Source organism: Rhipicephalus sanguineus, chromosome 3 (assembly GCF_013339695.2).
Source record: "Rhipicephalus sanguineus isolate Rsan-2018 chromosome 3, BIME_Rsan_1.4, whole genome shotgun sequence".
In the NCBI taxonomy this organism is placed as follows: Eukaryota; Metazoa; Arthropoda; class Arachnida; order Ixodida; family Ixodidae; genus Rhipicephalus; species Rhipicephalus sanguineus.
The window spans coordinates 195457610-195481681 of record NC_051178.1 but is presented as its reverse complement, the minus strand read 5'-3'; the positions used below and the strand labels follow the sequence as shown (position 1 = coordinate 195481681).

At 42.5% G+C, this 24072-nt stretch overlaps 1 protein-coding gene across 1 annotated transcript in view; it reads right to left on the bottom strand.

Annotated features, from left to right (window-relative positions):
* LOC119387978 (ATP-dependent RNA helicase DDX42) overlaps nucleotides 1–23620 on the bottom strand; it is a 29647-nt gene extending 6027 nt beyond the window's left edge. Inside the window, exons 1-17 of the mRNA XM_037655572.2 lie at nucleotides 23520–23620; nucleotides 23051–23379; nucleotides 22374–22533; nucleotides 20299–20381; nucleotides 19967–20120; nucleotides 19396–19656; nucleotides 18035–18142; nucleotides 15210–15278; nucleotides 14647–14775; nucleotides 14061–14160; nucleotides 13527–13574; nucleotides 11497–11694; nucleotides 10641–10721; nucleotides 10068–10169; nucleotides 4537–4638; nucleotides 3426–3550; nucleotides 1974–2090 (exon numbers count right to left, since the gene is read on the bottom strand). Of these exons, the coding sequence (XP_037511500.1) occupies nucleotides 1974–2090; nucleotides 3426–3550; nucleotides 4537–4638; nucleotides 10068–10169; nucleotides 10641–10721; nucleotides 11497–11694; nucleotides 13527–13574; nucleotides 14061–14160; nucleotides 14647–14775; nucleotides 15210–15278; nucleotides 18035–18142; nucleotides 19396–19656; nucleotides 19967–20120; nucleotides 20299–20381; nucleotides 22374–22533; nucleotides 23051–23286 (2073 nt within the window). The 5' untranslated portion in view covers nucleotides 23287–23379; nucleotides 23520–23620. The remainder of the gene's footprint in view (nucleotides 1–1973; nucleotides 2091–3425; nucleotides 3551–4536; nucleotides 4639–10067; nucleotides 10170–10640; nucleotides 10722–11496; nucleotides 11695–13526; nucleotides 13575–14060; nucleotides 14161–14646; nucleotides 14776–15209; nucleotides 15279–18034; nucleotides 18143–19395; nucleotides 19657–19966; nucleotides 20121–20298; nucleotides 20382–22373; nucleotides 22534–23050; nucleotides 23380–23519) is intronic.
* Nucleotides 23621–24072: the final 452 nt, after the last annotated feature.

The window sequence follows — 24072 nt, the reverse complement described above, 5'->3', positions numbered from 1 at the left end:
GGCACAAGTGCGATGACTGGCCGCTTTTCACGAACAGATTGTGGGAATCGAGAGCACCCTCCCCTCTGGTGCCTCGTTTCCCAGCTAGTGCTTGTGCCAGCCACACGTGGCTAGAGCGTCAGGAACCGCTGTTGAACGGCTGCATGGCTACCGTGGCTGCGACCACGGTAGCCATGGTGCAAGTCAGTCTTCTCTGCACGGAGACATGCGCCCGGACATGTTCGGACAACACTCACCACACACTGTGCTAGAACACGTCACTGCGCTTGACCTGTCCTCTTTGGCCACCAGTGACAACCCCCTCTCCCACGAGCTTGCTTCTGTCTGGCGCTGGCTTGCCGTGTGAGATGCTCTAAGGCCTGCATGAGAGGTTGACGCACTGCTCTGGCAGGCGGCTGCTCATCCGTGCGCTCGACTGCTGCCCTTTGTGTGACAGTTGTAGTGCCGTTGGCAAGCGCCCTCGACCGGTCTTGTGGAGTTTCCCTATATGGCCTGCAAGCCCGTGATTGTTGCACTGTGCTGCATTTTGGGTTGATAAACCCATGTTTGTTGACAACGTGCCTCGGGTGCCTTTTCTGTGCCACGTTGGAGAGTTGACGAACCCGGCCGTAGCATCTTTGTGCGCTGCGGCAGTGGAGAACGTCGAGTCCCTTTCTGGTCGCCTCGTAGGGTAAGCTTCTCGCAAACCTATCTCCGCAAGATACATCCATGATGCACCTTGATTAAAAATTCATCACTTTCTTGTCACGGGTAGTTCCGGTCTGACGTAACACAGTTGTCGCATGTTGTGCGCACTGGGCGAAATCAGTTTTGATATCGCCCTTAAAATTCGATGATGAATATCTCGAATCACAATAAATTGTCATGGACTACAACTTTCTAATATAAACAACTGCCCTCAAGTCAATAATTTTAATGCTAACTGACGAGTGTTTGTTAATTAGTCGCAACAGCGTCATTTCATCTGCGGCAATGTATTTCTGCCTCGACATAGAGTTCGTGCGAGAAAATGACAGGAGTCTTACAGTCACAGGATTTTTATAAAAAATTTGTATTCTCTAAAAAAAATCACCCTGTATTCACTGCTGACATCTGGAAGATGAGACACGATTTCCACGGGAATAGATCCTGCAGGCTATCTTCTCAGCCATGAAATTTGGGTCAGTGCCCCTTTAATATGATACATAAAAAGTTGGTCCATAAAAAAATCGTAAACAACAAAATAAAAAAATTTGAATAGGAAGCGACATCTCCGGCAAAAAGTTTTAAATCAAAATTTTCAAATCAAGAGATTGTTGCAAGAATACTTGGCAATATTTAATTAAAGAACTATAGCTAAATATTCCTAGAGTTAAGAAAAATTACATGACACATAGTGAAATATTCATGCCTTGGTTGGTTCTACATAAAAATTTTAAATGTGTAAGCATTTCTATGCTGACTCAATGAGAAAACTGCCTGTCCATCCCTCTGTCACGTAACACAACTATCACCATAAATAATTAAATGAATAAAACAAAATAAATTTTCTTCGTGGGGCTGCATTTGAGACCAGCCCGTCCCCCTGGAGCCCTTTGTAATGGGTGGGAAGCTTTAAACCACCCATTCGTTATGCCATTCACATGGTGTGATGCCTGGTGCAGTTCTCCTCTTCTACCACGCAATACTGCACCTGTTAACGCGTTTCCTCACTGCGCATGAAGCTCATATAAGGTCTTTTTTTGAAAAAGTTTTAAGCATTGGCATGGCTCTGTGGTAGAACCCTTGCTTGCCATGCAGAGAGCAGAGTTCAAATCTGGCTCGAACCCAGTCTTTTTTTTTTAGTGTGCGTGATAGTTGTGATAGACGCCAGCGCCGCCGGTGGCAGCAGCAAACAACTATGCCACCAAAATCGGCTGCTGTTGTGAGCTCATAACAGCTTACACTGGAATTAAAAGAATAGAGCCATCTGTCTCAGTGCTAAGCACACTCACACTATCAGAGCAGCCGAGGCCTGGCCGCTCCCTTATTCTGAAACCAAGTCCATGGCCTCCCACGTTGAGTCTCTTGCCACTGCCTTGTTTGAAGCGCGATTTCTTGAACCATTGGCTCTGTAAGAAAAACAATTATTATTACACTGCAGAAATTAGTGCTCTATGCATACAAAGCTTATTACTTGGAAATAACTCCTACCGGTGAATCCACAGTACAAAGCAAATACTAAGAGTACCTCTAAACGCAACTGGAGGTCGCGTGACTGTTATTCAATTTGGTGAGGTGTGCAGTAGTAGATAAAAACTGCTTATCCAATCCAATTAGTAAACCTTACTTCCTATCTAGTGTGTAACAGTGCTCATTTTCTAAATTATGCTAATGTAAAATTCGTATTGTTTATTCTGACTGGTTGAATGCGTCTCACAAGCATGATGCATTCATCAGGCAATTCAGAATACCTTTAGTCTCACAGCTCTAGCTTATTTTTTACTAAATTTTATAGTAATTAATCTATAAATGAATTATTTAATGAAAGTGAAGCTTTTGTAAGCAGTTAATTATTGCTATGAGACTGTTTATCTTCAATCTGCACCGTGATTTGCAGAAAAGCGTTTACTTGCCTGGCTGGAAAGATTTGAGACTCTCAACAAGTAACCCACGCGTTTATGGATTATGCCATCTTTGGGATAAGCCAATTTTTTTTTTACATCAGCTTCACAACAGTGCAATATCGTAATTTCTCTACAATCAGCCCATTTTACTCGGTTGGCAAGGAAAAGACGCAGCAGATGTCTTGCTCTGACAAAAGAATTGTGGTATATTTATGTGCATGATGAACATGCATAACAATTGCACCCCAAACTATGCTCTTCAAAATTAGTGTTTTTGGTTCACTACTCATAATAATCACACCCCTAACTTCAGCCCTGTAAAGTTTTGCAAGTGAATGGAATCGCAGTTGTTTCCTAATTCACAAGTTCTGGACAATGCCACCAAGAAATGGAGATGAACCCCACTGAAGACAACTGAATTGCAGTTTTCTAAGATTTATGGCAATGTTCCTTTGAGTTCTTGTCAAACAATAGCACGCGACATTGCAACCTGGCTTTTTCTCCCTTAGGCATCCTGTATGCGACTAGAGGTACCCGTCTGAATATCACTATGAGACATAAGAAAACACATGTATGTTATAATATGACAAGCTCCTCAGTATATATCACATTAGCGACAAGTTTTCTTTGAAACAACACATTACGAAATTCCGAAAACTGGCCAGATAAAGTTAACTGCGTTTGCTGCTTGTAGTTCCTTTTACCCTCATTTCCTAGTACAAAATCTCTCACTCTGTTTTCTCGATGCTTGCACAGCCACAGTAAGGGCCATGGAAGTTTAGTTATTAAGGTGTTAACAGTTATGAAGTGTGCAAGGCTGTCACTGTTGTCAGCTCTCACCTGCATGGCAAGGTCCATCAGTTCTTGAGGCACGTGTTGGCTAGCCCCTTCCAAGTTACGCACAAGGTGGCCAGCAAATTCCTTCTCCTTGTCCGTGATCAGTGTGTACGCCACACCCTTCTCACCTAAGGTGAAAGAACACGACAACGAACAGTGTTCAGAACATGCAGAGAAGAGCTTTATAATGCTATCAAAAAGCTCTTTAAAGAGGCCCTGCAACACTTTTGAAGTAATCACTGAATGGCTTCATTGGAAGAGCTTATTGCCTCACGAATCAACCGCCGCAAAAAATTTTTTGAATCCATCAACTACAAGCGGAGTTAGAGATTTGTCACATGCTGTAATTTAATTGCTTTCTCTCTTCTCGACGAGAGCGCTGGAAGCTAAGCAGGGAGGGATGTCATGGGGGAAAGAATAAACGTCACGCACGCGTCATGACCTTGAGCACTTTTTCTTCCTTTATCTTTGAACGCACGCCTTACTTTCAGTGTGATCACGAACGCGAGCGTGGGCACGTGGCGGCCTCCCAGTAACTATGCAGCTCACGATGCTCAAATTAGCCAATAACCGTGAATTTGGGTATATGGCACGGTCATTTCGGTGTATGGCATCATTTGTAGAAAGAAGAGGGAATGATTTCTAGCTGACTGAGAATTAATTGTATATTTCAGGCCGTGTGCTGCACTGTAATGATTGGCTCGCATGCTCTCAGGAGCCTCGACTACTGATCGGCAGCATTTTCTGACCATGCTGAATAAGTGTTGCAGGGCCCCTTTAAGCTTGAACATATAGAAGCCCAAAAGTGCATCCGATTATATGCCACAGTTTCGAATCTGGCCAGCGCCATAAAAATTGTACATTTTTTGCCACCAAAGAATGGCATATATCCAGTGAACCAAGCTGGTTTGATGGCTGGTTTCGAACCCAGTTTCCTCAGCACTGCAACCCAGTGCTCAAACAATTACCTACCACCTACCAAACAGTTACCTACCCATATGCCCCAAATTGATATGATAACAGATCTGCATAGGTAGGCAGATGCAGTAAACAGATGCCAGAAAGTGCAGTATAATGAGAATATAATTGAATCACAAATATATAATGTTGTCACCTGCACGGCCAGTCCTGCCAACCCTGTGTGTGTGGGTGTCAATGTCACGAGCAATGTCATAGTTCACGACAGTCTTTACGTGGGGGATGTCCAGACCACGTGCTGCACAAGACAAAGGAAATGGCACCTTGAAGAAATACACTTCCAATAAAATTTAGCACCAGCTTGCAATGCCTGTAGGATAAAAACTACTACTCAGGTGGCTAATGCTCTTCAAGCCTGGCTTAAGTCACAAAAAAAAAATCACCAGGCATGCATAAAAGGCAGACCCAGAGCAGGCTTTATTTGCAATAACGCTTCCATGGCGCTTTTGCTAACGGTGTAAATAATACACATACAAATTGACACAGTGGCAAGTACAACTGGGTAACAGAAGTGTTAATGTGAAAGACACAGATGTCTTTCATTGAGCATCCCATCACTGATGTTAACGTTCGAGGTTGTTGCTGCTGTCTGACAAAACCACAAAATTTGGCTTGTAAGCAAAGTAGAAAGTTTAAGCTAAATGTTTAAAGGGGTACTGACAAAAAATTTCACGACTGAGACAGCCTGTGGGATCGATTCTCTTGAATATGCACATATCATCCATCAAATCTCAACAGCAAATATAGCTTGGGGGGTGCTGAACATGTGGCCGGGGAAAGAACGCCAGCAGACGATGCAGGCTGTGTGGAAGTGCGTCACAGTTTTGTGTGCCGTTTCACATGCTAGATGGTGTTAGTTGCACCATCTCTCGCGTCTCATCACCATTAGCTACACCATCGCTCGCGTTTCTTTGCCCGCGTCTCATCATCGAGCCAGCGTGCCATGTGCGCGCTATCTGACAGAAGAAGAAATTCAGGAGCTCTTGCCTAATTCTGCCTCTGAACAAAATGAATAATTAGTGTCTCAGTGACTGTGAATTAAATGGTTTTATTTATTAAATTTTTTTTTCGTTGATTAATTCATTGCTTCTAATAAGTGCTACTTTTATTTTGATGAGATATTCCCCTATAAAAATGTTTATATGTCCTTAACAGCATTCTACTGCATTGCTAACAGAAGATTTCTGCATAATGTGCAGAAAAAAAAAAGCCGGCATGGAGTCTGCAGCAGTGTTGCCAACCGTAGGGTAACTAATTACCTTATTGTAGGGTATTTTCAGAATTTTTCAGGCAGCGTTGGGTAGTAAGGTGATAATATGATTTTCCTATCAGGTGCAGGGTAATTTCCACTTTCCGCTCGTGATCGATCAGTGAAAAATGTAGACAATCAACGCGACATCTCCGACGGTGACATTCCTAAAAAGGTCCAAAAACTACATCTTTATTTGAATAAAATTGGAACTCTTTCAATTCACATGTCACCAGCATAGGGCAGAGATGAAAGAAAATACGTCACACAACCCTGCAGCGCTAGCATTGCATTTTTTTTGCCATGAATGGTTTTTTCCCTCTCCGCCGTCTCCTATTCGTTTGCTGCGTGGAGGGGCTTTGAAGTTTTGCGATAGCGATCAGATCCAGTTAAGGTGAATGCCTTAGATGCCTCATCAAACACTAAAAGTGACCGTCGGCGTAAAGTTAAGGTGATGCATCGGGAAATTCAGCCGAAGGAAAGTGCTGGTTCTGAGCGCATTGGACCGAGAACTTTCCGCAAGTTCATGCAGCAACGACGGGACCCCGGGAACGCTGTCAACTCCTCAGTCTCCTGCCATCCACACTAGCAAAAAATTAGATTAAGAAGCTTATTTCTTAAGCATGGAAGCATCGGACCTTCAGACCTGCATGGTGCGCTAAGCCTTGCCTAAGGGTCTCATTGGAGGGGCCGTAACTATTAGTGCAAAGAAGTTATGCAATATGTTTTCAATGATTGTGGAAGCTGATGTGGAGGAGAATAAGTGGACAAAGTTTAAGAAGTATAAAAAATGTTTTTTTTTTTAAATTGTCCTCAGAAGTTTCCATTGTTCAGTGTTTTCTTGAACTTAGCCTGATCATATCTCTTTATTGAAAAGTTATATAAATATATGATTCGGCAATTAGGTAGATAAGTGTGCGAAGAACGTAATGCAGAATTTTTGTCGGTCTGCTACAAGGCTTTCTTGAGATAAAGACCTTCAAAGTAAAGAAAATAATGTTTCCTGTGCCAATTTTGAGGTGTTTTATAAAAACATCTACACTATACATAAAAACTAAAAATACCTGAGCAGAAGCAAGAACATGCACATACTTAGTTAAAGAAATTTCAGCTACCTAACTTTTATATATATTTTGTGCAATTCATAACGAAAGTTGGCCAGAACAGCAGAGTGGATGAGCGCTCCACTACCTCTTCGTCATTATTGATTCCCTGTGCTGCGAAAAAATGTTTGGCGGCAAGACAAATTGCGGATGTCTTCGTTCCACTCATCAGGCAATAATATATAAAATTTTGAAATAAACTTAAGAGGTCGACCAGCCATCGATTGTTTGATCTTACGTGGAATCACCCTACAATCTACTGGGGAGCAAAAGAAAAAGAAGATAGCTTTCGCCTTCTAGCCAGCTTAGGTGAATGTATGCAAGTTGTTTTCGATGACAGTGTATGGATGGACGCCAAGACCGTCCCAGCCGAGTCTATTCTAGGTGAATTAAGGTTGTCTTCCTCTAAAAACCCCTTTAAATTCACAGTGCAACTTTCCGCGCCTGACCGAAGATTAACCTTAGTTTTCCTGCTATTTCTCGCTGTCTGCCTACTTTTTGGCCACCAATCCTCTTGTAAATATTTCTATCGCTGACCTGTTTATCTTTCGAATGTTGTCTCTAAAAGCCAAGGCTCCATGCAGAGTTGTGTCCAAACATACACCCGGGTGGATATCTTTACATTTAATTAGCACATGCTCCGTCGTTTCCTTAGCTTCCACATAGGATGTACAGACTGTTAAAGGGAACACTTGCGTTTCGGGTATATCCGGATTTCGCTCTCCTACAGAAGCATAGTGGCTTAGATTTGCATAACACTACTGGTGGTTGACAGTTCCGAACCCTTATGATAGACTAGTAACGTGCACGAGCAATCTTTCCACATCCACTAGCGTTAGGGGGCCAACAAAATGAAAGTTGCTCGTTCGAGTGTTCCCTTTAACAGTGCACCGTACTGTACATACAGTAAAACCTCGGTGATACGAATCTCGCGGGGTTACGAAAAATATTCGTATCATCCGAAATTCATATCACCAGAAATTATGGCAATTTCTTACGCGACAAAAGAAAGTTGGCATACGTTTTGATTTAGTGTGTCTAAGGGCCGCAGCGACATCATGAACAGCTCTGAATGATTGCCAGTAAAGTTTTTAGACGTCAACGATCATACTTGTACTCGTAAATATACGGTGCATGCGCGTGTGTGTAATTAATGAACCAGATGTGTTGTGCCCCATGACCGCTTGTGGCCCCACGCTTTTCTGCATGACAACAGAGTACTGCGGCACAAGTGACTTAGGAAGCTTTGCACACGATAGATAGAGGCCAAGCTCCTTCGCCAGACCGTCCGCTTCGTCTCTTGGGGTCTTCGTCCACGTTTCATGGGACTTCATGACGGACCCGCAGCCCAAGTTTCAGTCTTCTTGCATCAACGTGGCAGGCACGTGTTAACACAGTACAAAGACACTGCTGCCTCGAGCACTGGAGCACGTGTCAACGCGACGAAAAAAAAAAGCGCGACGTCAACGTCATCTGTAATCTAAACGCTAAGGCGCATAAACGCCTTCAAAATTCGCACGCGCTATCTCGGAGGCAATGGCGCACCACTGATGGTCACGCCGCGTGCATGTCCGCGCCCGCGCGTGACTACCGCGTCTTCCGCGACAGCGCGGGCCGCACCTGTTCGTACCTGTGCGCCAGCGTACGTTCGTATCAAACGTCGCCGAGTGCAAACCGGTTCACAACAACCATACTCCAATACATTGCAGGCTAACGGGCCTTGGCCGGGGCCACAGAAAAATTCATATCACCCCGAAATTCGTATGAGCCGTGATCGTATCTCTGAGGTTTTACTGTATTTCTTCTTCTTTACTGAATCTCTCTTTATAACTATGCATTCTCAGACAACACAACCTTGCTTCAAACAGCAAATCGCTTCCCCTTGAATTATCATAAAATGCATACATATTTGCTTCGTCTTTACCCTTTCGGTAGTTACTCAGAGCCGGTTTTCTTTCCATCGCTGATATTCAATAAATATTTTCCGCTTGTCTGACTTTTTTCTTAACGCTCTTTGTTGCCATATCGCTTATATGCCGCCAGCCATATACTTGCTGATGAGTCTCCTAGTTCCTTTTCTCAAATGTGACTGAACACTCTTTCCATTCAACAACAAGAACGATTTGTCTTCCCATTTGCTCACTTTCATGTTCCTTAGCCTCTCTCCAAAGCCAATTTTTAAACCACTAAAGTTGCTACCGACTTCAGTGCCACCACACATCTACATGTGGTACAGTGAAGTATAGTCAGTAGTTCATTATTATTTAACTGCATTATTTTAGGCATATGGCAAAATCTAAAGTAATAAAAAAATTGCGTAGGGTAAAGTAGGGTAATTCTGACTGTGATGCAGGGTAATTTCCTAAAATTGGATGGCAACACTGGTCTGCAGCAGTGACAAAAAAACCCGGCAATGAAAGGATTAATAATTTGTCACGTGCTGCAGCAAGCAACGTTCGATGTTATAACCCATAGGGCCCCAGCAACATATTGCAGAAAAAAAAAGCCAATCCAAAACTTTTGTGTCATTGCCCCTTAAGGTCTCTCCATTCAGAGTGCTGTGTTGTAAGAATCTGCGTGAAGCTGGTAAGGAAGAACGCTAGCGTGCATGCACACAATGTTCATGCGAGCAATGAAGACTGATACCCCTGTCACACGAGGCAACTTAAGTGCACTTTGAGGGAGTGCACTTTGCCGCTAGTGCCATTCGCACGCTGTCACACGGGAACGTTTAGTGACACTCGCTGCGAAGCGCACTTGCCGGCGAGTGCGTTCGCCAAACTCACTTCGCCGAGACGGAGTGTCTAGCCTCGATAGCAGTGGCTCGAAAATAAATAAATTATTATCCGAAGCCGAGTTCATAGCATTTTTGAACTATCCTTTTCTTCATTAGGAATATTTTTATGCATTAAAACATACTATAATACAAGACACTACTTTGCTATTCTCGTTCTCGGGCAGTTTACAGCCCCGACCGCCAGGGGCATGCCCAGCGCATGCCGTGCAATGGCTGCAGCCGCCGCGTTTGTACGTATATTTTAAGGGCTGGTTATAGCTGTAACACAGTATTACTTAAGAAACATTGCCTGAAATAACAAATACCTGTTGTGCTACTTAAGTACCCATCACCATTACAATCATTTCCAAAGTGCACTTCCCTTTCTCGTGTAGCAGCGCACTGCCAAAGTGCCATTCTGGGGGCGTAAGTGCACTCGCTCAAAATGACACTAAACTTGCCAGTGTGACCGGGGTATGAAAGCTGCCCTCAATCCAGTGCAGGGCAGATTGAGTTTCCACCACAATGTTATAACTTACCAGCAACGTCTGTGGCCACGAGAATAGGGAAATCCTTTTTCTTGAAAGAAGCAATCACTTTTGTTCTGTCATTCTGCTCCATGTCTCCATGTAAAAGACCGACTGAAACGCAGAAAAAAGAAATGAGTCTCTGAATTCTGAGAGCAGTTCGATGCCACATTCACGTTCTTACGAATACACAAAGAAGAGTTGCTGTATAGCCTGGAAGGAAGTTGGAACTATGAAAAGCGTGGAAGTACTGAAGGGCCAACTTAACTTATAAAATCAGCAAAATGCTCAACTAATCTTGTTTTCTGCAACAGTATGTGGTTTACACACGGAAACAAGCACGCACAAAAAGCAGACGAAGAACAACCTCATAAAATTTTTTGTCTTTTTTTTTTTAACTGGCCAACAAGCATGTTGCCAAATATATCCCAACCTCAACAGTGCCTGGTTTTGGTGTAGTTGGTAGTAATACATTTCTACCACTTCCACTTGTACTTCATCTGTTGTTTCATGCAGAAACCAGTGATGTATGAAACCCAAGGTTCCTGGAAGAAAGCTGACAGCTTGGTTATCAACAGCACTTACCATTGTGGTCATGGGCTTTTAGATTGTTTGCCAGCTCCTCTGCATTAGCCTTCTTGGTGACGAAGATGAGAACACTGCCCACTATGCCAGAGTCCAAGTAAAAAAAGGAGGAGGATGAAGAAAAAGGAAAAAATTACAATGAAGGCATGCACAGACAAGGGAATCCAACATCAAAGGAAACATCTATTCATTTCTGATGCATGATTTTAAAAGCGGAGATCTCTCTCATATTGATCTGCAAACTGCAATACTTTCCTTGTTCCGGCACGAAAGCACGGACCGTATCCCCAAATGTAATGCCCCTTTCATACTTGTCTATATGTACACGTAAAAAATGCATCAGAACGAAGAAAAGCACCAGAGAAGGCACACAAAATTAAACACACCATCCCAAAGCATAGGTACACTGTTGCTGATGACAAGATTTTGCATAAAAACTTGATTTTGAGTTCATCTGACTTTGCATATGCTATTGAGAAATGCTACAAGAAAAACAAGAAATAAGTTACTTGCAGGGAACTTGGGAGGTCACTAGTGAGATTAGGAGTAACACTTGCAATTCATTCATTAACAAGACTTATTTGCAAGTGTTCACATTTCACAGTAAAAGCAGGGCAGTGTCTATGATATTTTAACAAACTTTAATAAATACCACACTCTGTAGAAGTTTGTACACTTCATCACAACCTAAGTACACTGAATGAGGACTCAAGCGGCATTATGTCAGAAGCTGTAAAGACCATGAACACCGAAGCTCTACAGTTAAAAAAAAACTTTTTCACTTAGTTATGTGAAGTAAGCTTACCAATATAGGCAACAAAAAGTTCATGGACAGCAAGGTAAGATTTATTCTCACCTGAGGTGAATTCCACCAAGTGTGTAGTGAGCCAGTTCCATTTGGATGTCGGTGGGATGCTGGGCATCACGAGTACAATTTGTGTCACATCTTCGTTAGCTTCTCCCACATCACCCTGAACCACCTTGATAGGGTCCGTAAGCACATCGCGAGCCAGCCGCTCCACTTTGCGCTTGAATGTAGCGCTGAACATGAGGGCTACACATACAGAAAAGAAAGGTGGCTTGCTTTACATTCAGTGGTTCACTCGTGCACGCCAAGAGATAAGTGAATGTAAATTAAGTGAACTGCAAACATTGGGCCCTTCATTTGAAGGACAGCTGGTCACCATGGCAGTCTGTCTCAGCATAGGACCTAAGTAGTAGTAATGGCTACTGAATGTGCCAAGGTGATATTACACAGTATCGCTTTTAGGACTGATGGATGCTGCACTGCTGCACTATTTAATGGCAAGAGGAAATATTATTTCAAGACTGAATAAAATGAAAAAAGAAAGCCACATCATTTCATTCATTTCTAACTGCAACAAAGAATCATGTGGAAATGTAGTGTGAAACTTCAAACACGGCACATTGAAGGCCTACGTAGGTTGCCGCATCTCTTGACAATCAACATAAACAATCGAGATGACAAATGATATAAACACACATGAGAAACTGAGAACGCCATAACCAACAAAAAATGTACAAAGATAATACCATGAAAAAAAAAAAAGAAAGTGGAAAGGGTTTCATTCTAGCAATGAGCATGTCCTTGTACAATGAAAGATCGTTAATTCGACATTCGTTAGTTTAGAAAATCGGATAATTCGGATGTGTTCTCTGGTCCCGGCCAGCATGTACTATGTTCAATGGCATCAAACGCTCATTAATTCAGTCATATTTGGACGCAACCCGGTTAATTCGGACGATCCTCGGAGCGCGCCAAGCATGAAGCGCCGCAAATATGAGCGCAAAGCAGCGAGAACGGCGTTCGCGGCCAGCAGAAATGGCTGAGGGCTTTCAGAAAGGCGTGGTTGCCATCCACATTCACGTTGTTGGTATGTAATAAGGAATGGGTTGAGAGCACATTTTGGCTTAAGACACAGGATCTTGAGTTGCGTTCACATCATGAACGAAGTCGCAAATGATGAAAATTGCGGCTTTTGCACTGCAGTTATGCAGAATAATTACTGGATTCACGTATTCCTCAAGAAAATGAACGTGCATTGATGAAATAGACATTTGGAAATTGTTTTCTTGATACTTTTGATAATTCAGCATTCAGTTAATTTGGACAGTTTTTCCGGTCCCGTGAAATCCAAATTAACTAGTTTTTACTGTACTTTCTGTTGTCTTTCTTAATAGAACAATAAACCACCTAAGGCACATTCTGTGGCATTAGCAACCATCATGACAGTCACTCATTATCTTGCTTAAATGCCACTGTCAATTACAAAGGATTGGTATGAAGCTAGGGATGTGGTGCAGTCATGACAAAGCACATTGTGCCAAGATCTAAGAACATCCTGCCTCTTGGTGTGCTAGTCCCTTCGCAATAAATACAGACAACGAAAAACATGGAGTATGTGCATGACTGGATTGGTGAAATCTGGTTAAACTCTTGTCTCAAGGTTTCTATGGTAACACAGCCACCTTTACTAAGAGAGTGCTTCGAGCCCGACTCATGCATTGTCGCTCATTCTAGAATGATCGTACGTCAACAGAAGCCAAAGGCATTCCACACTGCAATGCATAGGGCTATGAAATCTTTTTTCATGAGCGGCAAAACATCAATTTCAAGAGGCACCTTTCTAAAAAGTTTATTGAGTGTCTACCACCTACCTTTTGCACTTCAACTTGACATTTTCACTAGTCGTCCAATGAACATTTACTATCACGTCCACTTTATGATAGTTTTGCCACAATCTCTAGATAGCACCGAATGCCTTGATGTCATCAGACTTGCCGAACTTTTGTATGCTTTAAAGATATTAACGAGCCTCTGTAGCGTTGACAGTAAAAGTCCAAAGACAAGGCAAGGCTACTCACTCTGCCTGTCAGGGCGAACATGGTCACAGATGGACCGCACCTGGGGTTCTGCAAGGAATTCACAGGCGGCACAGTTCACAAGATGGCGGGAAAAAAATTGCAAGTGTATGCTGTGATCATCGCATGGGCAAAACGCTAACAACCAGCAACAAAAGCTGCATACAAGTGCAACACAAAAAATTTTCTTTGCAAGCACCCCCTTACAACAGCTGGTGCTAACCCACAGTAAGCAGTATGACAGTAACCTACAGTATCAGTATACTCTGATAGCAATACTTTTGGACAGCATATCACTAATGGAAATGCTTAAACAGGAAATATAGAGGAAAAGAAGACACTTAAAATGCACAGGTTAAATTTTCACATCTGCGAGAACAGTACAAGAAAAACAGAAACAAGGCCATAGCAGTGTGAGAAGAGTGTCCAACAGTACTTAAGAATGAGTAGCTGAGGATACCATTAAACGCCTTGTTGCCTGCTTGTTTTCTGACTCTCTTGTTTAAGAAACTTAAGCTATTATATTCAGCCACTGACCAAAGCCCATGTCGAACATGCGATCCGCTTCATCCAGCACCAAAAATGTAACACGCTCCAGGTTAGTGGCTTTCATTTTGATCATGTCAATCATGCGACCCTGTAATGGAAAAAGGCTCCCATGAACTCGTGTCACCAGCTAAATAGACAAGAAACTGTATACAGAACAAACAGTGTTGTACATGTAATGGTGAAGTGACACCTGGATCAGTGTGAACATAAATGCTACATGAGTGTTCAAAACTCTGGCACAGGTAAATTGTCAGATAACCATCACGCAACTCAAAGTGTGCTACCAACTGGTTTTGGCTTATGGGGAACAGTGTGACTGTCCCATCACTGCAGTTGCAGCGACTATGGAGCCCAATTCTTCAGGCATCTGGTATATGCCACCAACGACTTCGTATCCACATGGTGCTACTTCCTACTCCATGCCATTTTTTCTCCACTTTATGCGAAGTATCTACTTGCTGAGCAGCACTAACACCGACAACTAATCTCTCCTCCTCCTTCTCTAAATATTTCTTGCATGGTACGAAAAAAAGACAAAAACCGAGGAAGTGCAGAACAAGATCAAGAGGCTTACAGGGGTGGCGACGACAATCTCGGCTCCTTCCTGGAGTGCCTTGGACTGCTCCCACTTACTGCCACCACCAAAACAGCAGGCAGCAGCTACACCATACACCTTGCCGAAGCGCTTGGCTTCGAGATAGATCTGCAAGTGCGAAACATACAAGCAGGTCAAATGAGTCAAAGGTTCCCAAAGAGAGGTTCGCACTTGATATGTCGGACACTTGCAGAGGCTTACAGTGTGAAACCTCAATTATATTGCGTCCTTTATGTATTATATACGGATACTGGTTTTATACTAAATGCATTCTTGAAGTTGACATTTGTGCAGTGTCCTTTTTGTCCATGTCTGCAGTAACGTGCTCACAGTGTATGAGAATCTTCAATGCAGGACGGCCGTGTATACACATACGCAATAATTTGTTATACACGTACTGAAGATATATGAACGAATGACAAATGACTATGGAAGCTATGGACGTCACTCACGTTCATCATCTTGTCCATAGTTTGCTGCTATCCCACTGTTTTCATACTGTACTCACACATTCTGAAAAAAAAAAAAAAAAAAATCCTCACCTGTTGAGCGAGCTCCCTGGTTGGTGCCAAAATCAGGCCAATAGGACCTTCCCCTGGTGCGAGCTCTCTCTGTTTAGAAAGAGAAACAAATGGCCGGATATGCACCGAGAGGTTTATGTTATTCATATAAATTATGCATACCTCCAAGATTCCCTAATATGGAGTATCCAGTTCAGGCACCCCCTCTCCCATTTTCAGCACTGACATTCCAAACAAGAAAAGTACTTAATTGACAGTAGCTAAAAACTGTTTTTCAATGGTAAAACAAAAATGGTATTCAATGTAAAAAAATAAAAAAGCTAAACATCTGAGGGTGTCACTCTTAAGATGATACAGCATATGAATGTTCTGTGCTTTATTATTAATGCAATAGCGTTAAAGAGCTCGTTTCGTATAAATTCCGGTGTCGGCGTCGCTGGTTGTGGTTGAAAAATCATCATTGTGTCCGTGACTGAAAAATCGAGAAAGGTGCAAATAAAATAAATAAAAAATCTTCGGTTCACGTGAGAATCAAGCCCAGGCCATCTGCGTGGCAAGCAGGTGTTCTACCGCAGAGCCACGCTATTGCTTGAAACAGCTTCGGGAAAAAAAAAACACTATATGAATGTCATGTAGTGGAAGGAGTCTACTTAACGCATGTAATATTGCATGGCAGAAGCGTAGAATCGCGCCTGGCGTCAAAACATGTGAATTGTGTAACGAGTTGGTATTTTAAAGGCTCACCCATTACAAAGCACTCAGACATATTTAATTATCATCAGCTGCAAAACCATAAATGAAGTGAGCAGCTGCGTAGGTTCGCGTGTTGCCTCACAGACGCATCGTGGGCCCTTCACTGATTCGCAAAAAGAAAAATTATGGCGTAGTGGGCACTTAGCAACTGTACTTGCATTAAGCATTCTAGGATAGTTTGAAATGGCTAATGTTATGCGCACAGTCGTTCGTTTCCTTAAGGTACAATTGAGGCATGTACCGAGAATCGAAGCCAGGCTAGCAATTGAGAAGGCGACGCACACGGGGCCCGATTACGGTATCCCATTCTACTCTTGAAGGTGAAGCTCAAGCGTGCTCCAAGTTTTTTCTTATTTGTGTGTGCAGATTTCAAACAAAGCATCAGTGACATTGTAGAGCGTGCTTTCAGCTGTGAACAGCCTTTGTAACTCAATGCTTAAATCTGAAACACACACAAGTATTGGTACAATGAAAAAACCTGCCCATATCACTTAGACAAGATACTAGTCTGCGGTAATGATGTTATAATACAACAATGCCTAGATAACTTTCAGGCCTGCATCTAAAGCGGCATGACGTCATCTATAAAGGCAAACAGCACGCCAGTCAAGTACAACGGCTGAAATGGTTGACATTCATATAGTGGTAAACTACAAGGGAGTATAAATTTTTAAACACTGTAAGAGAAACTGGAACGAGGTCTCCGAACCTCCCACATGAAATCATCGCACATAGTAAGCAGGATGTCATATCATGAATGTTAGAGCTACTTTGTGCACTGCCCACATCCATAAACAAAATAACAAAATGTAGCGTGTCGGTTATGTGGCTTGCAAAAAAGAAACAACAGGTTATACAAGTTTTTAATGCTATTCCATATTGTATTATAGCTTATGCCTAACTATGTCATAACTGTTTTTTTGTTTTTTCCCCCTCATTTTTATCTCTGTCTACTTTCAATCAAACTTGCACCAGCCTTTCATGACATATACAGCACACTGGGTTTGCAAACTACCAGGCTTCAATAGAATGGCCAGTAGAAGAATCAGAAAGAGGTGTAGCAAAATGGTGCCATGCAATCACTTAACCTCGTGATTTTTTACAGCGGAGCTGTTTAAGCTTGAGTTCCAGCCGTGGCCAGTGACCACTCAAAACTCGGAGCAGCTGGGCAAAGCGAAGTGGAAGCATAGCATAGCCATGTGTGGTTTTGAAGGGCAAAAGCTTACCAATGAAACTACATCGATGAAAAAGAGTACAAACAGGAAAAACGCTCAATGAGCGTCTTTCCTGCCTGTACTCGCTTTCGTCGATGTTTTCATCAAGTTTTCGCTCTTCAAAATCACACGTCTCACCAACTAGCCCAACAGTTCACACTTCCATAGCGTAGCCATGTATGGTATGGAATGGAGGTGGGAAAGAGAAGTGAGGGTGAGGAGGGAAAGGGAGAGATGATAAATCATAGCACAGCCATGTATAGTATAGCAAGGGGTGGGAAAGGGAAGTGAGGGTGAGGAGTGATGTGAGGAGTACGGGAGAGGGTAAAGCTTGGCCCAGCCACCTATAGCAAGAGGGTGGTAAAGGGAACAAGAGCGAGGAGTGGTGCGAGGGTGAGGAGGAAAACGAGAGAGAAAGGAGGGGAGAGGGTAAAGCATAGCCATGTGCAGTATAGTATAGATAGTATAGCAAGGAGTGGGAAAAGGATGTGAGGGTGAGGAGGATGAGGAGGAATGATGTGAGGAAGAGGATCAGGGAAAGGGGGGGAAGCATACAGCATAGTTTAGCGGAGGCAATTTGAGGAGGGAGGCGAGTTGGAAGTCGCAGGCGGTCCAGCGGAAAGGAGCAGAGGGTGAGTGGAGATGATGAGCAGTGGTACAGGTGGTAGGGTGGAGTCAGGCGTGGGAGAAGGCAATGTGCAGCCACGCCGAACGCAGGTGGTGTGATGTCAGCGATGACGTCTTAGCTTTGCATTACTTTGCCCTCCATCGCTGAGGCTTCCCCTCAGCTCCGCTGTCCCTTGGTATTTACGACGTTAAGTCAGTTAAATTCATGCAAAAGTTTTTTTCACCTGCATATCCCTACCAAGCATCACCCACCTGATCCATGATGTGTGTCAAGAGGGGCCAGATGAAGGCGGCAGTCTTTCCTGAGCCAGTCTTGGCAATGCCAATCATGTCTCTGCCGCTCAGTGCCACTGGGACTCCCTATAATAAGTGCAATCATTTGGTCGCCATTGGAGAGCCAATCATTACTAAGAATCATATGCTGAAAACCTTAAAGCATTACTTCAACAGAAGCATCAGAAGAACAGCAAATTGTCTTTCTTATGCACATAATAAAATCCGCTAATATTCATCATCCCCACAAGTGCCCATTAGTACAAACAACTAAACTTATGCAACCTTAATGAAAACCAGCAGATAATGAAGACAAAGAAAGTATAGGGGACGTTAATTGCACTGTTTTAAGTGCACTGTAGTAATTCTGATATAGATGTGAAGAAAATAAAGTGGACAAAAAGACAACTTGCCATCAGCAAGGACCGAACGTGCAATTGGTGCTCAAATGGTAGAACATCGGGCTCGGTATCCAAAGGTTGCAGGTTTGGTCCCTGGCAGCTGCAAGTTGTCTTTTCGTCCACTTTAGTACTTTCTTCACAGCTATATCACAATTACTACAATAGACTTTAAACAGTACAATTAACGTGCCTTATATCTTGCTTGGCTTCATTATCTGCTGGCTTTTATTAATAATAATAATATCCGGGGTTTAACGTCCCAAAACGACAATATCATTATGAGAGACGCTGGTTTTTATTAAGGTTGTGTCAAACAAAGAAACAAGCCCCTGAAATTCCCCCCTTCTTTCATTTAAACTTATGCAACTGCTTTAAAAAAAAGAAATATGTGCTGCTGCTTTAACATCGCTCTAAACAAATTTAGTGGAAATGCAATTAATTGTGCTAGGAAAGGAATATAAGTTTGCTGAATAATGTGCACAGACACAACCCTACATCTAAACTTTATTAAATATTTCTAAAAGCAAGCAAAATAATCTCCATCATATTAACAACCTCGAGACTGCAGAAAAATAAGAGGTTCAAGTTAAGGTCATAGTGAAATAAAAATTTCAGTGTTTTTCTCTTACAATTACTAGCACAAAAGCAGAAGGTAGCATTCTACCCCTGATAATGGCATTTTCTAACAACCTCCAATACATGTGCTTGATGGCGTCTGCTACCTCTAAAAAGCTATGTAATGCTCTTTGAAGTCAAGCACTTCACATGGAATGTTTTCCGTTAATGTGACTCCAGCCGTGCCCTGGTATGAATAGACAAAGATTAGTAACTCACTGAAAAATAAGCATGCACATTTCCAGGGGTTCTAGTGAAGGCGTTTCATTAAAACCACACAACGGCAACGATGCATAAATATGGTGCTGCTATACGACAGCATACCTGCGCTTGAATGGGCGAGGGTTGTGTGTACTCTGCTTTGCGAATAGCCTTGAGCATCGATTCGTCAAATCCCAGATGGCCGAAGCTTGTCACAGGTTTTGGTGGAATAGCTCCTGTCACTTTGACACCCAATGTAGCACGCAACTGATCCACCTCGGCATCACTGAGTGCAGCTATTTCTTCATGCTCCACATAGAAGTTCTTGGTGAATTCCTTGTACTCAATGGTTGAGTGGTCTATAGGTGGCAGTGGATCGATGTACTGATGACGGAAAAAGAAAATGTGCACCTTAGAAAGAGCAAACTGTCTGCATACAAAGTGAATGCTGGTTAATTACTTTTTTTTGTCACTGTTGTTACAAATACTGGTCCAGATGAGGGTTACTAAAGATTACTGGTAAGCTTTTATGTAAATACAAGAATCATGAGAGTAAGAAAAAGAGAAAAAGTTTCAGAAAACTGCACATCAGACTTAAAATTGACTCAATAAGATAAGAACTACTCAAGGCAAAGAAGTGCAGCATCAGCTGCATTACATTAGAATTAATGCATGTGGCTTCAGGAAGCTGTACCTTTGACTTGACTGGGGCAATCGGATTGCCATCCTCATCATATTCCAGCTCAACGTCACTGTCATCTTTGTCTGCTCCTGCGTTAGGGTTCTCTTCAATGTAACGATAATAGGATTCTTCATCGTCTTCATTCTCTATATCATCACGAACGCCCCTAAAGAAAAAAATGGCAAGAATAAATGAAAACTTGTTAGAAGAGAACTGCACTACAGGAACACACATGGCCATATTTCGTCTTCATAACATAAGAAATCAAGCTCTAATTATTAGCCTGACTTATTAAAAATTATTAAAAGGGGGGGAGGGCATGCAACAGATCCAATGATGCTTACTTCAGTTCATCCTTTGATTTGGTTTCCTTCTCGGGCATCTTGCTATTCTTGGAAATGGAAGGTTTATCTTTTTCCAGCTTTTTCTGTGAATGGAAAACACCCGAGGAGCGATTGTCACAGCCTGCACCAAACTATCCTCAACATTTTGGGCAATCTAAGAACCCAACAGCCTGAAAAGACATGAATAATCTGCTGAGTCCTTGCTATATGCGCTCACTTTCATTTTCATTTATAATAAGACATCCAGTGGCATGGCACCTTAATAAGCACTCACATAAAGTTTACTGAATAGTTACCCAAATGAAGACATTACATACAATCAACCGACAGGCAATGAAGCTCTGAACTTGGAAATATGATTTTTTTTAATGAAGTAAAAGAGTAACAGAGGAGTCACGGGTTCTTATGTGAACAGATCTGCACGCAAAATGATTTGGTGTGCTTTTGCGCAATCTAAAATGAAACAGGCTGCAGATAACTAGTGAAGACTTTGTGAAGAAAGAAGAGTCTTCCACACATTCACAGATAAGATAACACAGCCCCAACACCACACTCTGAGAGATTCAAACATGGTTCTAGCAACTCTGGTTGGTCAGTGCCTGCAGTTTGTGGCATATGCCAACATAGACAGCAGCATGAGGTGTAGTGAAGATGGACTTTGATTATCCTTTACAACTGTCATCCTGAAAGTTATTTCTGGCTGTGTTACTCAACTGTGTGAAGTAGTAAACTATCATTTAACCAAATGAAGAACGCCAACAAAAGTCCACACACAACTTTTTTAAACCTTCAAGTATGTTATTAAAATTGTATGTTCAACAGCTGCACCAATGATCACAGTCAGCATAATAAAGTTGGAGGCTAGATGTTACACACTAATCTTATGTAACCATCAGACAACCAAATTTAATGTTGCTGTAAGCAAGTGCGCAGTGCCGTGTCATCTGCAAGCAGTCACACAGAAAGATTTAACTACATTTGATGTAAAATGCACTAGCCTACAAGTGGAATTGTCAAACTGAGTTCGCTGCGTCAAAGTGTGTAGCCTCAATGGCTGTGCTTTGAATTTATAAATAAAATTTTACTTAGTGGGCAGTTCATGCTAGCACTGAAAGCAGTAGTTCGTGTGCAAATTAAAATGCTCTAAGCGTCCTAGCTTATGAAAACAGTCATTACTCCTTTGCCAAGAAAATTATTGCCGTGTTTTAGGTGCCAACACCTTGCCACTGTGAAGACTTCCAAACAAGCAGTGCATCTTCGGTGTTGGACATAACGTCGCCTGTTCTTCACTCATGACAGCTGACTGCATCAACACCATTTTGTCACTTTGGTTACATTTTGCTTCAAGTAAGTATAAAATGCGCTGGCTAGTTTACAAATTGACATTGCCATCAATTCCAAAAGATAAATTCACTTCTTGTCAAACAGGGCACCAAAATGACACTTACATATGCCAAAATAAATTTGCTCTTCTAAGTCCAGTATAAACTGGCCAAGTGAAAGTCACTACACAGACAATTTTCTCAAATCTCATTTCCACGAACCACAGGTCATCTTAAATGTAATGTTAACAGGTTTATTAGCAGGGGATGTAGCAGAGTTTATTCACAGGGAATATGTAGCGGTCGGCTATGTAAGTTAGGCTTGCTATTACTGAACTCTTCGATACCGCATTCAATCATGCTATCATTTGACATGGTTCGGCCCTTCATATTGCTGTTCTCACTGTATAAGAAGGTTTTGAAATAGCCCACCCATTACAGGACATGAATGCAATGCGAACACATGCACTTACGCCACACCAAAGTATTCTCATATGACGTGCCAACAAGTCCAATGTGAAACTTTGTTTCTGCTGTCTACAGTGCAGAGAAACTCTTCTCAGTTATATTGGGCCTTTTTCCCGTAATACACTTCTTAAAGGACTTAGTCATGACATTGACATATAATAATACCCGGGTGTCCAAGCTTGGTTAGCCTGGCTTGGGGTATTTACAAGTTCTACAACCAAAGAAAAAGGCACTGTTTAAACACAGAGTTAGTTTGATTTCAGAAAATACATTTACAGCGCTCACCTGAATATCAGCCATGTAGGCGTCTAGAGGGTCTTCTTCACTATCAGAGGAATTCTGTTGTTTCTCTCGATGCTGCTGCTCATCCCACGAAGGACTTCCCGGGGCAGGTATGTATGCCAACTGCCCTCCACGCCCATCCTCATCATCCTGTTCAAAGTACCTGAAAGAATAGACGCATCTTTAGTCACTGAAGACAACCAAATAAACAAAACCAGGCCCGAACATTTCTATCACTCTTAATGCTGCGTTTGTGGTGGTGGTCTGCTTTGATGAGTAAAAGTGGATGACGGACCGTAGATGATGCGTATAATCAAGATACCGAGCGTACACATATATATTTCACCTCTTACTAGCTAGTTACGTTAAGATAGACAAGTCGAACAAATGGCAGCACAAAATGAGTAGCTTCGACATGAACCCACAACTCACATGTTAGATCAGGTGACCAACATGGCCGCTACACACTAAGACCCATTGCAACTTATTGCCTGCAGTTTTCTGACAATCTAGCTTACGCATAGCTAAATTTAAACGTTTTTGTGGCGCGCTCCCGGATGTCAAAATCTGCGTACTATATCAACATATTTCTACAGCATAAAGAAACAATCGAGTTAATCTTAAAAGCAGATGATCGATAAAGCACTTCTCTAAAGCGCCAGCATGAGATGAACACTTACTCATCTTCGGTCTTAGGCCGCTTGCGAAGGTTTCCATAGTTGATGTCCAAAGCGTTTTGTGTTATGGTGCTCAAGCCAGTGTAGCCACGTCGATTTACAACCGGTAAGGCGGGAACAGGTGTCGTTTCTGGTTGCAAAGCACTGCGACCAAGCTGCGAATCGGATTTCTTTGAAGAAACCTCGAAGCTTCCGAAGCCAAAACCTCTAGGGCGCCCTTCGCCGCCTTTGTGGAACATGCTGCTCAGTTGACGCAGCCGAAGACCACGAGCAGTCGATTATATCAAGATTTTAGTTTCCCAGCTATGAGGACTGCAGGAAAGGTACGTCACCTGGGAGTGAGAACAAAGCCAGCGGCTAGCAAGAGAAGTAGTACGTGACCAAAACACAAATGACAAACATCTGCCCCTGTGTTTTCGTTTTAGCACGCGGGGGAACAAGCTGCTCACAGCAAAATAGCGTAATGTATTACCTACAATGTCGTAGAGTTATTCCGCATCATGCGAAGTGATATCAAAAGCAAAAATGCGAATCTTGCCCAGACATCGAAAACTGTCGGCAAACCTCTCGAGTACAGTGTACTACTCTCGAGTTTCAACAGCTCCCAACGCCGAAAAGTTTACGGATTGTTTTGGTTCGAGTTGGATTGAATCGGTCAGCCAGACTTGCTGCGATGCCGATAGGACTGTTGCACCCGCTTGCATTTTTTTTTTTTTGAACTCGGATGGTTTCGGCCATAGGCGTAGTTATAGTGTATACTAGAATAATTCTAGTGCGCGTTGTCTCCCCCCCCCCCCCCCCATTCTTCTCCCTCTGAGATAGTGTTTGGCGACACAGCCAGCGTTGATTGGAGAGTCCGAAACAAAAAATAAATAAGGCTGGCATTGATGTTAACGCTGGTTAACTAGAGTATCTCGCTTTCTGTGACAAACACAGTCACTAATATGCGTACATTTAGATTACTAACCGTCCAAAAGCAGTGTAACCTGATATTTCACAAAATAGCCGCTTTTCTCATCATGCAT